This window comes from Carassius auratus, chromosome 7, assembly GCF_003368295.1.
Source record: "Carassius auratus strain Wakin chromosome 7, ASM336829v1, whole genome shotgun sequence".
Classification (NCBI taxonomy): Eukaryota; Metazoa; Chordata; class Actinopteri; order Cypriniformes; family Cyprinidae; genus Carassius; species Carassius auratus.
In genome coordinates this window covers 4240814-4260089 of record NC_039249.1, presented here as the reverse complement: position 1 = coordinate 4260089, position 19276 = coordinate 4240814, and the positions used below count along the sequence as shown (strand labels likewise).

The 19276-nt window shown below is 36.0% G+C and overlaps 1 protein-coding gene across 1 annotated transcript in view; it reads left to right on the top strand.

Annotated features, from left to right (window-relative positions):
- The window catches only part of LOC113105565 (NT-3 growth factor receptor-like), a 119904-nt gene that overhangs the window by 992 nt on the left and 99636 nt on the right, over positions 1-19276 (top strand). The window contains exon 2 of the mRNA XM_026266707.1: positions 15545-15619. Within this exon, the coding sequence (XP_026122492.1) occupies positions 15545-15619 (75 nt within the window). The remainder of the gene's footprint in view (positions 1-15544; positions 15620-19276) is intronic.

Sequence of the window (19276 nt, the reverse complement as noted above, 5' to 3'; positions counted from 1 at the left end):
TTTGAAATGACTGCAAGCTTACACATTGGAATTAGCCTATTGTCCACTTTAGCCTTTTTGCTCGAAATTGATTGTTTGTAGGTGCTCATTAATATTCAGGTCTAAGCATAAATCCGTTTTCGTGACATTTATATTATAGAAGTGATTGCAGTGATAATGTAACGCTGGTAATGGATGATTTGAAGTGAGCAGCTGAGCACCAACAGGTTACAGAGATTTCTTTCATTCAGCACTCTGGACAGCTCCTTCAAACTGGGTGATTAAATTTAGTCTTGATCTGTTATAAAACTTACACATTTATATAAAATATTAGAGTGATCTACCCGTTTTTCTTGCTGCCAGTCTATGTTTCCATCTCTTGGTTTGTCCATTTCATGCCTGGCTGTATGCTGTGACAGTGTTTTATTTGTTTATTTAATTTTTAGTGAACACATGATTTATTTAGTTGCTGGCTCAGAAAATGGAGGGTATCCGTCAAAGTTTCAGTTTTTCAGTCAAAGTGTCTGTCCTTCATGTGTGAAATTCAGAATGAAAGCTGGTTTGTCTTCCTCACTGAAGGTTTTTGAACCAAAATATTGTAATTTTGAGTTCAGTTAAATTTGGTATGGGGCTAAATTGACTTTTTTTTATATATATATATAAATGTGTGTGTGCGAGTGTGTGTGTGAAAACCCTGGCTGTGAAAACCGAGCTAAAGTCATTTTTTTGTGTGTGATTTACTGTTTTCTACATAAAATCTTTCTTTATAAGATAAAATACATTATGTGAAAATGTAATCTTGATATCTTTAATATTTACTAAGACCACGTCAAAGATTGAGATCATAGTGAATTAATGGTCAAAATAAAACTTTGATGCTTGTTATCTAATAATTAGTTTTTGAGACTTTAGCCTGGATTTCACAGAAAGGGCCACACACACACACACACACACACACACACACACGTGTGTGTGCAATTAAAGCAAACATGCATATGAAGAGAATATTTGCAATAACATTTTAAACTTATGACTTACTACAAGCACATCATCAAGTTTGTATGAGGCCGTTTTTGTGTTAAGTAGGTCAGGACTGCCATTTGAGAGTTGAGAAGAACATCAGGGTTTGGCTTTTTACTAGGAAGAAGCGTAACTATAATGGCACTGACCCTGTCTCTTCCCTGCAGCCCCTGATATCCATGCAGTCCTAAAGTTTCCCATTAAAGGAAATTTGTGCTCAAATTTGTTTGTCTCTCCTGTAATAATAGGGATTTTTGTTGGGGAAGCTGATTGTAGATCAGTGTAAGCGGGCTACTCTGAGCCATCTGCAGGGGCCCCTCTTTTACTGAGGAATATAAATGAAGCACCTTCCGAGGCAACAATCAAAAGATGCATTGATAACCTGTGGGAGCAGAGGAGGTTCAAAAAGGAAGTGCTTGAGATCTGGAAACGAGGCTCGGGTTGAGCTGTTTGAGCTTTTGAAGTTTGTTTCTAAGGTGATTGTATTTTAATTAACTTACGATGAATCATGGAGACAAACAATAGTCTTGTTCGACATACTGTACTATGGAGAGAGAAACTGCCAGAGAAGGCAGTCTATACAGCTGTTTTCTTCAAAAAGTCACCATGAAATCAAAATTTAAGTTTTTTAACTTTTAGTTTGTTAACCTTGGGGTTATGAATAAGCTGGTCTGTTCCAAAACAATGACAAAAATGTAGGAGATTTAGGAGATATAAGCATTCAAAAACATATGTCTCTCACCTCCGCTAAAATGGATCACAGATTTTCATGACATCACATCAGGCTTCATCTTCTCATAAAATCTTCTGTCCAATCAAATGCTCTCTAGATTCCGAAGGGCCCACCCCCTAAACTAACTATAAATAGACGTTGAAGCCTTGGCTGTAATCGGTCACATGTTTACAGAATTGGTAGTAGCAGATCATATGCGTGCGTCGGTGCAGACCACAAAACATATCGGACCTATTTAAATTCTACACAGAATGCTATAACTTATAGCAATACAGATGTCATTGTGGCTGTCATAATGCGACTTTATGGAGCTCAACGGCTCTGAACGTTTGGGCCAAGCTGTGGTATAAACGAACGCTATTGGATATTTAAAAAAGGGACAGGGCTGCTTGATATGTACCACCCACTGATCTATATATTCTATATTACAGATAAGTGATCCCACCCTGTCTTCCTGTTTCAGTTAAAATGACGTCAACACATAGACAATGCTCCGTGTTTCAAAGCATTTCAGGGGACATTTAAATTTTTTATGAATTAAATGTATAATATGACTTAATTAATTTATTTATTTTTGGTGATAAGGCATTATTTTCTGCCAGCAACCCCCCCCCCCCCCCAAAAAAAAAAAAAAAAATACTGTATTACAGTAATGAGACTCAAATTACAATCACATCTGAGAATAGTAATAATTACAACAACAACAAAAACCTCAAATTTAAAACATCCAGACACATTATGGTAATGATAATTTTGAGGGAAATGTGGACAATTACCATGAACAATATAAAAAAAAAGAAAATTGTAATGGGCCCAAAAACAGACTTCATCTGTTTTTTGTAAAATGTTACTTTTCTTCTTTTCTTTTAATATTACAGTGAAATGTGACTGTCAATGATTTGCCTGTACCAGTTTTTACTAAAATGTTCATGGCTCCTTGTTTAAAAAGTAATAATACACATACAATAACATGGGGTATTCCATCGATTCATGTTAAATGAATGAAAGTAAATGAATAAAATCCACTGCCATCATTTGTCATGATTATTGAGCTAGATTATGTGGTTTGAGCTCATTTCTCCAAACTAGCTTGGTCTCTCAACATGAACGTTCACTTAATGGGTGATGGGAAAAACTTTAGGAGATGATGACAATGCCTTGATGTTCTATAGAAACAGTAAGGATTTGTTTTTGAACAGATAGCTCTTATAAATTCAGCTTTTTCTATTATAATAAGCAAATGTATCCCACAATTTAATGTAATAAAGAGTTGATTTACCCTGCAGTTTCTTTAATTGGAAATGTGCCCAAGTCAAGCTCTGTCTATGTTAATAGTGAGGTTTCAAGGTCAAAATGAGCACTATTCTTTATAATTAGAGAGTCTTCCGATGGCTAAAGTTCATCTGAAGGAGCTCCAGTGCTTAATGCAGCATAATGCATAATTATGTTGTATGATATGGATATAGAGAGTGGAAAGAAACTAGATCCAGAGCTTCTGTTCAATTTTAGCCAGTTCAAACTGACTTAACATTTTTATTTCATCAAGTGCCAATTATAAAGCCAAAACATGCCATAATTTTACTTGTCATTAGTTTTGAAAATGGCAATGTTTTTAATTTTGTTTAATATCTGGTGATTTTTTTTTACAAATGTTTAAAGACAAACCACTTGCAAATTCATTAGTCAAAATATATATTTTTTCCCTTAAAACTCTGGTGCACCAAAGACAGTCTCAGAACTGTGATTTGAAACAGCCTCCGTTTCATGTTGTCACAATCATGTTACCAATTCTGATCTGGAAGTCCAAGATGAGGACTAATTTGCATATTCATGACCCCTTGTATACTAAATGAAGTAATATTCAAGGAATTTTAATGATACGCATTAAAATATGTCAATTTGATAGTCAAAGATGATTTTTAAGGGATAAAATTAGTGACTGGAGGGGGACTTTAAAATTTAATCAGAGATCAAATGAATTGTTCTGAACACAAATATTCTCTGAAGAAACAGTCTTAAATAATTTCCATCATAGTTTCCCTTTTATGTCCTGTTTTGTCCCACGTCTCAAGAATGAGTGCAAGATGAGGGTAGAGAGCAAAAAATAAAATAAAAATCATGACATTTTTCAAATTAAATGAGCAAAATATCTCATTAAAAAAATATGTTAGCTGTAGAAAATAAAATTGGAGGCACACATCTCACATTAGTGATTTTACACTTGGTGTTTGTTTCTCAAGGTGGTAAAAAAACACATCTACATTCAATATAGTTTAATGGCAGCAGCAGCAGTATGACAGCAGAGCAGCACATACTTCGTTTGCCACCACAAGACTCGACTTTCAAGACTGCATTATTCCACCATGAAATATTGAACACTTTGAATCTATGAGCAAAATTCCTTTGATCCTCCTTTTCTAGGTCACGTAAAATCCTACATGCCACAAATTCCTTACCAACACAACTATTTTTAGATTCAATTTAATTATCATTTTCTCTCTTTGAAAGCCTAATTTGTGCACACTATGCAAGTAATGATTGCAGTTTAAGCTAATAGGGTAAAGACCTAAACTGCGAAGTCCTACCTGCTGCATAACATGCTTGAATAGATTTCAGCCGCCGTTTGACAGAACCTTAGACCTATAGGTTCATATCATATCATGAAATGAAATCTGTCAGACATTCATGCATGCCTTCTTTCCTTCAAAGAATATAAACTGAGTAGATATGGAGATTGAAATTGAAATATGCCATGAAGATTTTAAATGGAAATTGTCCTATCCTATTAAAAGTATGTATGGTTCTTGTCATGTGTGAGATTCTCCAAGGGCTTGGAATATGTGAGAAATAGATGTAAGAAAGTGTCTCAGAATCCGATTTGACATATATTACATGAAAAGACTGCTGTCACTGTCACTGCTTTTGATTTTATATTAAACGTCTCCGTTATTATAATCTAGCTTCAGGCACTGTACTTACATGACTTGTCTCTGTTATGCATCTGTATACATACTGACTGTGTTTAAGAACATGTTCACTGCCAACCTTTAAGGCAGCATCCTAAATATAATAGAATCTTTAAGTTATTAAACACTTTACAAAACCTGCAACTCGTACAAATAGCTCTCCTCACACAGTTACTCACAAGTGATTGTATAAGAAACTATTTTTAGATAAGAACAGTTTTTTAGTATTTGAAAGCATTCTCAAAAATATAGAATATACTGTAATTCTCTCTATCTCTCTCTTTCTGTTTTGATAATGGATTTAAAAATATTTTATACTGTATTTTAATTTGCAACCAATTATAGAACCTTCCTGGTTGGCCACATGGTTAGTTAGGCTTGGCCCAGTGTTTTGATCATTATTTTACAGTCCACAACGGGGACATTAATGTTAAAAGCACCCATTTTGGGGCATAAACCTTTGAAATAAGCCATTTAGCTGTTGATTACAGAAGCTTTGTATGTGTTTCCCCTCGATTCAGCTCAAAAGGATCAGTGTAAGCAGACATAATGAAAAGAAAAGGATCAAATGTTACAGAAAGCTGCTTTTATGTGTCCCACAGGGACCACACTGGAGACACAACACTTATGAACCACTGTTTCGCAGTTGGGCTGCATGATTTTTCACAACGCATATCCTTCCTTACTTCATTTGAACCAGAATGTAGTTACTAGAGGAAGTTAGTGTACACTTGTGAGTGAACACACACTATGTTTGCTGTCCCAGCCAGTGGGCTGCAAATTATGAAGAAACAGCATGTATGTACCCGGACCCCAGATGGGACGTGCTTTAAACACACTTTATTTTCCCAGCCAAAAGTTTCCCAGATTTGCATGCTGTATGGTGCTTTGGGCTTCTTGCCAGTACAAAAGAGAACAGTGATCCAGTATTTTATTTAAAAGCTTCTCGTACAACAATGGGCTGCTAGAATGCTCATCAGGGGATATGCCATGTATTGCTCAACTCAAGACAAGACATATTGAGTGCACAATAGAAAGAGCTACATGATATAGTACTAGAAGGCTTGTTGACAGGCGTACCTGCTTCGACACCCTGCTGCTGATGTTTTGCACCATGGAATCAAGAAAGCCATTGACAGCAATATTTTATTTTTTAATGTGGTGGCCAGTGAAAAATCTAAGGGTGACACGCATCCAATGAAGACTGCAGCATCAGTGGAAAGTTTAAAACAATACAGTATTTACATTTAATCTGTCAAATTAGTGAAAAATAGTAGATTTGTTTGTTAATTAATGGTGATTAATCGCATCCGAAATAAAATATTTTGTGTACACAATATATGTGTGTGTACTGTGTATATTTATTATGTATATGTAAACACACACACATGAATGCATATATTTTGGAAAAATATGTTATGTTTATATATTTAATATGGATGTGATTAATCACGATTAATCGTTTGACAGCATTAATTTGAACATTACAAATTCTAGGCTGTTGGGAACTTAGGAAAATTCTTTGCAACATGTTTTGAGGTTTGGATCTGGTGAAACATGAAGCAATATTAGTAATGTAATTCAGTGCAATAAGGCAATGCTCATTTTACATATTACCCCCCAGCACATACACACACACACACACATACAGAGACTCAATCTCCCCCTTGCAAATACTCAACAAAATACACGAATATGCCAAGGAAACCTATAAAGCTCATTCACCCCTAAACAATAAATCTTTCAGCCCAGTTTGTGACTGTAATCTTGTTACCTAGTGAGGACACCACAAGCAGACAGTCTCACCTGTCTATTCAAAGACAGTGGAAACAGGTTCTGGCTCTCTGTTTCTGTCTCTCCTCTGCTGTGCTCACTGCCACTGTCTCCTGTGTCACACTCTGTGCTTCCCAATGACTTGCTGTCCTGTCAGCCTCTTTCTCACCTTGCCTTCCTCTGCCTCAAAGTAAGCTATAGCCTTCTTGTATACAGTTGTATACAGTACAGATACAGTAACGTCTTGTATACAGTTGTATACAGTACAGATACAGTAATGTTTGGTGTAAGACTTTTTTTTTTTTTACAGAAATTAATAATTTAATTCAGACAGGATGCATTTAATGGATTGGGAATACCATTGTTTTCTTTAAAATATTAAGCAGCACAAAAGTTTTCAAAATGTATAATAATAAGAAATGCTTCTTGAGCAGCAATTAGAACAGATATATTTGTAGCTATATTAGCCAACAATGCATTGTATGGGTCAAAATTTGAGATTTTTTTTATGCCAAAAATCATTAGGATATTAAGTAAAGATCATGTTCTATGAATATATAGTGGAAATTTCCTACCATAAATATATAAAAACATTATGTTTGATTAGTAATATTCATTGCTAAGAACTTAATTTGGACAACTTTAAAGGAAATTTTCTCAATGTTTTTTTTTTTTTTTTTTTTTGCACCTTCAGATTTTTAAATAGTTGTATCTTGGCCAAATATTGTCCTGTCCTAACAAACATACATTAATGGAAAACATATTTATTTAGCTTTCATGTGATTTATTAATCTCAGTTTTAAAAAACTGACCCTTAAAACAGTTTTTTTGTTCCTGTGTCACACATACAGAATTCAGCTTTACTATCACAGGAATCAACTGGATTTTAAAATATTAAATACAAAAAGAATATTTGATAAAAAAAATGTTTAAGACTTATTTTTATAAACATTAAGTCTCACCAACAACATAAATATTAAGTCTCTTTTGAATGATATATGTTTTGTTCATAATGGCAGATGTTAAATATATAATGTGAAAAATCTTAATTTTAACCCCACAGTCAGACATTCTGAGTTGATGACCATCGCTGTATTTTCTTGATATATTCCCCTCACCAGAGAGAAAAATTTTGGCCTGTTTTTCCCTGATAAGTGCGGGAAATCAGAATGGCCTGCTATTCTGTGTTAAGGAAGTCATCTCGTGCAGGTTTTCCAAACAAGTGCTCGCTGTAGCCTTTGGCATGGCAAGTGACATTGGCGTTCCAACACTATTGCTGCTCTGTCTAATGCTCTCTGCCTCATGGGACCTAATTATGCTCATTTTCATTTTGGCTGAAGCTCAGGAGTGGATGGAGGGTAGAGTTGTGCAGAATGTAGATACAGCTCAGGAGGGGTTTTGTTGTGCCTATATTTAGACTGCCAGTTCTGGCCATGGACCATGAAGCTGCGATGCATTGCACACAGTTAATCTGAGGCACACTGATACATGGCCTAAATGCATGCCTGCCTAGACGTGGTTAGTTTGGTTTTATGTGCATTAGCTTCAATAATATGCCAGCAGCACTTTGGATCAAAAATACTTAACACGGAGGAAATCTTCTTTGGAGGATGTGTAATTGCTTTCTTTGCTGGTCAGAGTCAGATGTTTCAGAACATTTTGGAATAAGAATAGTTCACTACAAAATGAAAGTTTTTGACTCACCTTTATGTCATTAAAAAGCTGTATAACCTTGTTTTTTCTTCCATTTTTTTAAACACGGTTATACAGTTACAAAACAAAAACAAAAACAAAAAACAAAAAAACAACAACAACAGGGAAGCATTTAAAAAGGATACCATAAATTTATGTCATAAAAGTAGTCCATATAATGTTGTGTGCTGAAATTTAGGTCCAGTCATGTGGGGTTGGAATGTCTTAATGGTGAGTAAAGAGTAAACAGTATTCTTTTTTGGGTGAATTAGCTGGATCTGTTGCATAAATGGATTAGATGAGTCTTAAAAGTCATCACTTTTTTTCTTTAAGGTCTAAAGTTTTAAAACTTGGTTACTTAAAAACTAAGATTATAAGATGAATCCAAAATATAAGACTGATTAGCCCTTGGTTACCTGCTAGTTGGTCAAATTAGTTCTTAAGACTTGTCTTAGAGGCTAAGATTATGCAACCGGCCCCTGTTTAAAAGAATAGTTCAGCCAAAAATGAAAATTTGCTGAAATTGTACTTACCCTTAGCCTGCCAAGATGCAAATGAGTTTGTTTCCTCAACAGAACAGATTTGTAGATATTATAATTACAGCACTTGCTCTCCAATGAATCCTCTGAAGTGAATGGGTGCCATGAGAATGAGAGTCTAAATGCCTCATAAATAATTCCACACAACTTTAGCCAATTAATATGTTTTAGAAAAACAAAGTCATCACAAACAAAACAAATTTACACAAATTCAGCAGTGTCCTCTATCCACAATTTAGCTGTGAAAAAGTTGTCATAGAAAAGACCAAGCATATTTTGGCCAGAAGTGATGGATTAAAAGTGGGTTAAAGGGGGGGTGAAATGCTATTTCATGCATACTGAGTTTTTTACACTGTTAAAGAGTTGGATTCCCATGCTAAACATGGACAAAGTTTCAAAAATTAAGTTGTACGTTTGAAGGAGTATTTTTGTTCCAAAAATACCTCTTCCGGTTTGTCACAAGTTTCGGAAAGTTTTTTCGAGTATGGCTCTGTGTGACGTTAGATGGAGCGGAATTTCCTTATATGGGTCCTGAGGTCACTTCTCCCGGAAGAGCGTGCGCTCCCGTATAGCACAGCACTGAGAGCACAACAGACATTCACTGATCAGAGCGAGAGCGTCGTGAAATGTCACAAAAGAAGTGTGTTTTTGGTTGCCAGGGCAAGACAACCCTGCACAGATCACCAAAAGAGGAACAGCATTAAGGGACCAGTGGATGGAGTTTATTTTTACAGAGCATCAACGGAGTTGTGCAAGTGTTTGTGTTTGTTCCCTGCATTTCGAAGATGCTTGTTTTACAAACAAGGCCCAGTTTGACGACGGATTTGCACATCGTTTATTTCTTAAGGATAATGCAGTCCCAACAAAAAAGGGTCACTATCGTGTGTTGGAACCGCATGCGGTGAGTAAAACTGCTTCAAATATCTCTGTGTTGTTAACTTAGCTATCGGCGCGTAAGCACATCAAGTAAACAACATGCGATGTTGTCATCAAACTGCACTTTCCACATGTAAGTTACAGCTTAAAAAAAAAAAAGACGTCATAAAGTGAAACTTAGTCATTTTCCAAAACCGCTAAGCAAATATATACAGTTTCAGTACATACCACATAGAGACGTCGTTGCTGAAGCTGCTCTTGTTAAATTTCAGCCTCTGGATCTGATTCTGGATCATAAATATACGCTGAATCTGACTGTTAGCCATGGTTTGTTTTGGATGTGTTTTTCCTCACGGTAATGTCACAGCTTTCAAACGCTCTCAACGCAAAAGCCTACTGGCGCTCGTGATTCTTTAGCTCCACCTACACGTCACGTCTCCAGCCTGTCATGTCTATCTTTCTCTTATGAATATAATAAAACTAAAGACTTTTTGGAGTTATGAAGGATGCAGTACTACTCTATAGGTACTCAAGATTAAGAGGATATTGAGTGAAAACGAGCATTTCACCCCCCCTTTAAGTGATTTCTGGTAGCCAATGTTGATATTTCAAATTAACATACCCCTACCCCAAAAGGTTCTTGCCCCTATTTTGATAGATCCATCAAATACATACGAACCCAACCAAAGTCTCTTTAAGACAAGTCATGTCACTCAGTGGCCATCTTTGAAATGAAGCAAAACTGTTCACTAAGCTTAAAATTTTATTTCATATTTGAAATCATCAGAAAAATGTGACAGCAAGTGTAATAAATATTGTTTCTTTTGCTCAAAAAGCAGGCAGCCATGACCTTCAAATTCGGAGTTTTACAAACATTATTGGTGCACTCGAATCTGTTCATAGACATTCTATGACGCTGCGCCAGTTGTGCGTATTAGCAATTGGCTCGTTCATTCAGAAGGCGGGGCTTCCTGCAATTGTGCAGCCATATTGAGCGTTGCATTTTTCCCTATTCAAAACTATACGAGTGAAACGTCTTTGGTAATCTTTAGTCTTTGACGTAGACCAGGCAACGATTATGGCAGAATCTATTGTGCCAGCCAGCAAAGGGTATGATGTAATTTGTGTTACTATGGTAATACAAGTCGAATGTGTTTTGGTACTACTGTGTGTTTTAATGTGCATATATGTGTTTTAACTGCATATATTAGTACTGTGAAACAGAGCAAAACCAATGTTACTCACCTATCGAGAAGAAACAATGCAACCTCGGCTTCTGGTGGCAGGCCTTCCCGCTCCTTGAGTTCTCTCCAGCGCTGGAAAGCTGATCAGATATTTACACGGCTCTTACTTCATGCCTTATTGCCTTAAGCCTTCTTTTGATCTTTTAAGATAAAATGCTTTAATTTATTTGTTTCTTAGAAATAGACATTAATTGATGCACTTGGGTCATGAGGATTATTGTGATGTTTTTATCAGCTGTTTGGACTCTCATTCTGATGTCTTTTAAGAAGAGATCTTGGATTTTTTCAGGTGTAAAAATCAGTTCTAAATCAATTACATAAACACGTTATTCTGATGTCTGATATCTTATGAAGATGTCATTGGTGTAGTGAATAGGGGGATATTTGCACGTTTTGAAAGGTCACTGCTATCTGGTGACAGTTTAATTGCCCTGTGTATGTACTAGAGGTGAGGCAATATTGTGATTTTACCTCTATTGAACACCTATTCCTGAGGAAGTCAGACCAATTGATCAGAAAGCTCAATGTTTCAATACTTTTAGAAGTCTAAAGTGAGCAAAGCAGTCGATACACATTCCACTCATTTCCAGTTTTCGATTCTCAGCTGCTAATATAGTCCTTGCTGTCTCACAATCTATCTGCCAAACCAGATAAAAGCTCATTTCAAAACGTGTATTTTGTCAAGCAATTCAAAATTTGAAGCATTTAAACTATAGGCTTGTCAGGTCCTAAAGTTATGTTTTATAACTAAAATATACTCACCAAAGCTACAATTTAATCAAAGCCATATTTTTATTCAATTTCAATTTACTTGAACATTTATATGTATAATACATGCAATGAAACACACTCATTTATGTTTTATAGTAAACCTACATAATATAAGGAGTTAATTAATTTCAGTGAGTCATCTTTGTGATGTGTATATGAACTGTCCAAATGAACAGATTTAAAAGAATAAAAGCTCAATCCATATCAGAGAGCACTTGAGTGTTTACTTTGGTCTTTAGTTTAATGCATTGTGGCCCATTTGTGCACCTGTTACGAACATCACAGGCATTTATATCGCACCAGTCACAGAAATAAAAAGTTTCCTTGCACAATTTCATTTTGTATGAAATAAACAAAACAAAACTTTTTAACATTTGCTGCAAGTGTTCAGTTCTTTTGACGTTTTGACATCAAGACTCATGGAGAAAACCAAAAAGTCAATTTTGTAATGTGAACTTTTTTTATACCTCAAATTTTCTGGCTTGTTCAAGAGAGGTGTCCTACTATTTTTTCCTAGAAAGCAGTTCTTTTGTCCCCCTGACAATAGTACATTTGGGGGAAATTCCCCTACAGAATTAAACTGAGGAAGATACTTTGCTTTGTTGACCATCCAGAACGCCATAGAGTAGCAAACACCTAGTAAGTATCCAAAACACTCTGGCAGCATGCTGACAACCAGCTTGGGAGCCTTAGGAAGCACATAGCGTGGCCTGGCAACCCTCTACAAAACCCAAGCACTTGGACGGACAAACTCCTCTCACATTTTCTTCAGTAAATGTAAGTGCAGCTACTTGTAATCACAGTTTTTCTTCATTTAGAAAAAATATCCTGCATACTCTAGAAGTGCTGTCTCACATAAGGCCACATAAATTTCCAGCGTTTAAAATGCAAATCTGCACCCAGGCACCTACGAATGAATCATAGTTTGTTAGCGGTAAAGGTGAAGCATGATGTTTTTATACACTGGAAATGTAAATCCTGGATTGAAACCTGAAATCAGCAACAGATGGAGGCCAGCTGTAATTTCATCGACTAGATCCATTAGAAATTAGGCACGTTGTACACCTGTCTCAGAGTAATTACATTTATTCAAATGTTATGTGGATGTAGTAGAAGGAACGCCAGTGAATCAGTGAAAAGTAAACAGTATATATTAACCAACTAAAGTGCAAGATAATGGAAAAACTTGGCTTCCGGCTTTTTATGGTTCTTTAACCTTTTTATGGTTCAAAGCCTGACTCTGCGATGAAAAGTAAGGTGTCGCTCAATGCCTGAAGAGCACACCTGAGACAATCTGTTTTATTAAATGCTCTTCCATTAAGCTCTATGTAGTTGTGCTGTAGATAATTTAAACAAAGCAATTAATCATGTCCAAGCGTGGGTTTTGGGAACAATGGAGAGACTAGAGAAGATTATGGAGAAAAAAGCCTTGAACTTGCACACAGCCTGAGAGAGGCTTTTCATCAGATGCCGAAATGAAATGTGCTCAGAGCCTTTGACTGATATTTGAATAATACACATGGTTTAGGATATAAACAGGGTTGCTCCAATGCATCTGGATCACAACAACGCCATCCAGACTCAGTTATAGATTTTTGTGCATCCTGCAAGCTATATCTGATAATTGAACAAAAAATATATTTTCAGTCTTACTGATGTAACTCACTAAACTAAAAGAGATCAGTTTCTTTAACAGTAAGATTTAGTTGGGGACACTGCTGTTAGCAATATTATGATTTATTAATATAATTTATCATTTACTAGGCTACTGGTGTTGAAATTTGTATAAATACATAAAAAATAATTGTATTAAGAGTATTGTTATAGATTTCTCTATATCCAGTATTCAGTGTCTGAATTAACAAACACAACATTAGTTGTAACTGCTTTGTATATTATGTAAATCACTGGCAAATATTAATATTATTTATTTCTTAATTCATGCATACTCTATATAAAAATTATTGTTAAAGTATAGTTGCAGATTATTTTGATTGATAAACTAATCTTTTTTGTTTTAATGAATCTAACTGATTTGTATATTATTTGTAAATCACATTTTAATATTTTACTATTAAACTAAATTGTTAAATTATAAACATACATACAGCACATACATGCATAATATATATGAAATATGTTAGATTAATGTCAAACACATAAACTTTGTCCATTAATTACCATAATTCTGGATTGCCACATGATGACCGATGTAAAATCTAGGTCCCGAAGCAAAACCACTGATCCTCGAATGGTTCAGTGGTGGGCTGAACCGATCCTCAGTCAAAGCTTTTTGAGGAGATTAGTGACCTGAAGATGCTGTATAAAACCAATGGGCAGTAAAGGAGCAAGGCCTTTGCCTATATAACATTAACTGCAGTGGAACTCATTTGTAAAGTGTCTCTCTCTCTACACTGCTGTAAACAGAAAGATTAAATCTACTTGATGTACTGTGCTGGACTGTGCTTCTAGGGGCTGGTGGCATTGTCAAGGTGTGTGTGGATCTAGAAGCGTGTTTGCTTCTGTGTGTGGTTGTGTTCTGTCAGCGGCACATCTGTGATTTCTCCTGCTTGGAACACTGCTGTCCAGATTGTGTTTGTTTTAGCTGTCAGATAAGAAGCCTGTGGAATAGGAAATAAAGGCAGTGCCGCTGCATACCCTGGAAATAACTGAATTCAAATGCAAGCGTGTTTTCAAGCAGATTCTGACACTGATAAATGTGTTTCAGTGACACAGTAGGGGAGATCAGGGATAATTGTCATAATTTAAATTATTTTCACTTGGATATTTGGATTTATTCAGAAAGCGTTTAGCATCAGTGTGATTGAACCCAATTGAAAGCCCTTTTTTGTTTTGCATTTAAATGCCTTTTTAAAAAGTCTGTATGTGTATATATATATAATTTTTAAGTGTTCATATCTCTTGATGTTTTGACATTAAGGCTGATGAAGAAAAACCTAGGATTATAAAATCTATAATTATTTTTTTCTTGGATGACTGTGACTTTATAATGTGTTCTTTTTTGTTTATCAGTGTATTTTGTGCATGCAAGCACATTTATTATTGCTAATACTAAGAGTACGTTTTTTGAACAAACCTCTACCATAAGTATTAAACTTTTGCACATAATTCATCATGCACCATTTGTGCTACAGAAATGAATGATACGTCAAATCGTGTGGCTTGTTCAGGAGAGGTGTTTTATTACTTTTCAAAGAAATCGGACTGCAATTCTTCCTGGTGGACAATAAATGGGAGGGGGAAAAAATCCTACGGAAGTACACTGAAGGATGAACTTTTTCTTTTCACTTGGATTATTCAGAAATTATGGCATAAAGCTTTGAAAAATTGCTTCCAACTATTTTCTTAAAAGTTTATCTGTCATTACTCAATTAAATCATGCATGAATAAAAAAGGACAGCATTTATATATATATATATATATATATATATATATATATATATATATATATATACAGATCCCACACTGCAAATCATTTTGGGATGAGGTAAAGGTTTAAATTAAGCTTGCACATGATATGGCTATAATGAGTGCACTGTGTGTTATAGTGTGTTACAGTGATCCCTGCTCTCACATTCAAGTTGACTTATGTCTCTGGTTGTTCTACACAGTATACATGATAATTATCTTTGTGCTCCCCACATGTTCTATGCATTTGACCTAACAGTCCAGGGAGAACCAAATTGTGTTCCTAATTATTTCACGGTGTGGTTTGTACGTAATCGCACCCTTAGGCCATCTGCCTTACCAACACACCAATGCATCTGCGATGAATGTTTCTCTAGCACTCGCTGAATTATAATACATTTTTCAAAACTCCAGGGACCTTCCATTGGGTTCATGCCCCGGCCATCAAGCATAAAAACACGTATCCCCTGCTTGAATAAATTGGTGGTGCTGTTTTCAGTATTTTCTCTCTTTCTATTGTAGACACATAGAGAACTGGACAGGATTGCAGATTCTTAAGGATGTCGATATGGAATTGTACACAGGACTCCAGAGACTGTGAGTATTAAAAGAACCTATCCTATACTGGTGATTATATGTGTATTACACTAAAGCCTGGTGCACACAGAACGATTTATGCTGTCAAACACTTCCTTTAATCTCAGGGCAAAGCATTACTGACATTTGCTCAATGGATTGCTTGTGTTTATGTGATATTATTTCAGTTTTAGGTTTGGGTTTTCGGTTTAGGGTTGTCTACGGTCTTGGGTGATGGGATGGGGGACTTATGATATTAGACTTCGTAGCCTATAATAAAAGATAATGAATTTCAAACCTTAACTAAACACATTTTTATTCAAGGATAAATCTTTAATCTTAAGTCTGCCACAAAAAACAACAACATTAAAATCATGAAATCAATGTCATTGTAAAAAAAAACAAAAAAAAAAAACTAAACAATGAGTGTTGTAACAGTACGTAAATCAGACCTTTCTGTAACGCTAACAATAATAAGCTTAAACGAAACTAACGAAATAATTGTGTAGCGGAGTATTTTTTGTACACAGTGCCGCGAACTGTCAATCACTCCTGTACGTGTGCATCACTGTCCGCCTCGCAGCTGCAGCAACTTGCGCTCTCTTCATCAAGCTTTAAAACAAAAAGGGGACAAAATGTTTGTATTGCCTTTGTGCATATAGATTAATTAGATAAATGAATATCTAAATTCGTGCCTAGCTGCATACAGTATTTTTTTAGAACTTAGAAAAAAGATGCTGCAGCCAATAAGCAGCCAGCGGGGCCTGGTTGCAGGACGACTTAACCTCCACAGACAATTTTTAATGTTTATCAGACAATAACTACTCAAGATTTTGCTTAAGTATAATTCACGGGACAATTAGTGCCAGATTCGGGATTTGGGACAACAGTTTAGATTTCGGACTGTCTCAAATTTTTCGGTACGTCTGGTCACACTATGTAACATTTTTTAAATTCAGGATTCTTTGTTGAAGAGTTTAAAGAAAAGTATTTATTTGTTATATGAAATAATTTCTAATATTATAAATTCTTTACTTAACTATTTACTCTCAATTTTAATAAATGTAATGCTTTCTTGCTGAATAAAAGTATGCATTTCCTTAAAAAAAAAAATAAAATATATATATATATATATATATATATTACTGACCCAAAAACTTGTGCCGTATTTTTCAGACTATAAGTCGCACCTGAGTATAAGTCGCATCAGTCCAAAAATATGCTAAGATGAGGAAAAAAACATATAAGTCGCACTGAACTATGTCGCATTTATTTAGAACCAAGAGAAAACATTACCGTCTACAGCCACAAGGGGGCACTATATGCTGCTCAGTGTAGCCTACAGGAGCAATGAATAGTATAGAGCGCCCTCTCGCGGCTGTAGACGGTAATGTTCTCTGGTGGTTCATTTCTCTTAGTTCATTTCTCTTGGTTCATGTCAAATTAATTTTGATAAACAAGTCGCACCTGATTAAAAGTCGCAGGACCAGCCAAACTATGAAAAAAAGTGCGACTTATAGTCCGGAAAATACAGTAGTTAAAAAAACGTAATCAATTCTTCTTTGCACCTTTCCTAAAAACTTATGTTACTTATATTAGAATAATGTAAACTTTTTTTATAACAATAATTCACTGTGTCAAATTCTGCCATTACCAAGCATTTTATAGAACTATTTAATTTCTCCAAAAATTATGTACCTATATCAAACTGGTAATTGTTTGAGAATTTTAATTTCTAATGCTCATTAATTTCAGATGCTCATCTGTTCCTCATTTCAGAAAATATAATTAGTTTTAACATCGGTGAAAAATAGTTAAAAGATTTCACGAGTTAAAAGTATACATATAAAAGCATATGGATTAAAACAGACCAGACCATCTGCTGTGGGTCCAGACTTCCCACAGAGTTTCTTCACTCCTGCTTATGAGTTTCACTTCACCTCTGTCAAGCCCTCCCATCTTCCTCACCCCATCCTCTCTTCATGGTATCCTCAAGACAGAGTTTCCTCCTCCACTCCCCTTGATCCCTCAGTAAGGAAGCCAAGTGGACTGTTCCCAGCTTCCCATTTGCATTTTTCTCATTAACATTCCTCTCTTCTGCTGATGGTGGTCTCTCCTGGTCCAACCCACGCCTGGAAACAGCTCTGACCTCCAGGCCTCTAAATTACCCTCTGAGTTTCCACTAAAGGTCATCAGCTTCCGCATGTGTTGAGCTATGAGCTTCACATCTTTTTCAAGCACAAACACTGTAGATAGCAACATTACATAACCAAACACATGAATGCAGGACCTGTCTGTGGAGGTTCGGTGTGGATTAGGTTGGTTGAGTCATACAACATCTCAGCCCACCTGTGGGGTTTTGATGGGGATGCTAGTAGTTTTGTGCACTGATATTATGTTGACTTAACAATGATGAGTTGATGTACAAACTTTTCTCAAATGTTCTAACCTAAGACTATGTCTATCCACACAGATATCCATCTGTCTGTCTATCTATCCATTCACATACAGTACAGTATCTATCAATCCGTTCATCCATCTAAACAAAGTCTTAAAGGAATAGTTCACTTGAATATGAAAATTCTGTCACAATTTACTTGTGTCAACCCTACTTTATACGATCTTAGTTCAGTACAAAAAAATTATTTATTTTATTGTTTGGAAATATTGTTTGTACCCAAAATATCTCGTTTGTGTTCCACGGTAGCAAGACGTCATGCTGTTTTGGAAGGACAGTAAATCAGCCAAATTTTTCTAGTTAAACACTGGTAGAGACCACCGACCTGCTCGTAGGGAGCAGCACACACAAAAGCTCCATTGCAGCAGCGCCGGAATAAAACATCTGCCTACACTTGTAATCCCACCCCCACAAGTTCACGCATGTCACGTGAAGGACCATCAGAAGGGTTTCACAATAAGGCCCCTTGCATTTGTTTTCAGGCTTTTAAGAGCTGAATGGTTAAGGAGAGAAATTGTATAAACACGGCCAACATCCTCCTTACATCTTCTACATAACAGAGATGGATAATTGTATTCCTAGAAATAGTTATAGTTATAGAGCCATCATCATAATAAAACTAATTCTGTACTGATTACTGTTCACCGGATAAGGGTGTTGTGAGTGTAATCACTTTTTGCATTAAATTCCTGTAATGAAAAGATGCAGTCATTACCAATTAATGCCACCGAGACTGTGCACAGAGTCTTTAGGATGCACAATTCATTCCAGCTGCCGCTGCGGCTCAGTGCTGTGAAATTGGGGACCCTGATGATACCATTATTCTAATGACACTCTCTGAAGAGATGGGAAAGATGGTGAACTGAGATTGCTTCTGCAGTTTATCATCATAAACAGTGTACATCAAGCCGCGAGGCTCTAATGAACTGTTGGCTTCCTCAGGTTTGAATGATCGACTTGCAATGCCAGGTGCAAATGACCAACAACAGGGCCCTCAGTCAAAATTACTGGATGAACCGTGCAGTGTGGAGGCTGCAATAAATGTTGGTGGTCTCACCTTGGGAAATTAATTTGCCCTCATCATTGCTGGATTGATGCTGCTCATTTGTGCCCAACCAATGACACCTGTCATTCACAGATTTTTGAGAGGATCTGTGCATTTTTGTATGTGACCCATGCTGTCAAAATGAGTCGGAATGTGCACAGGCAAATTTTGAGCT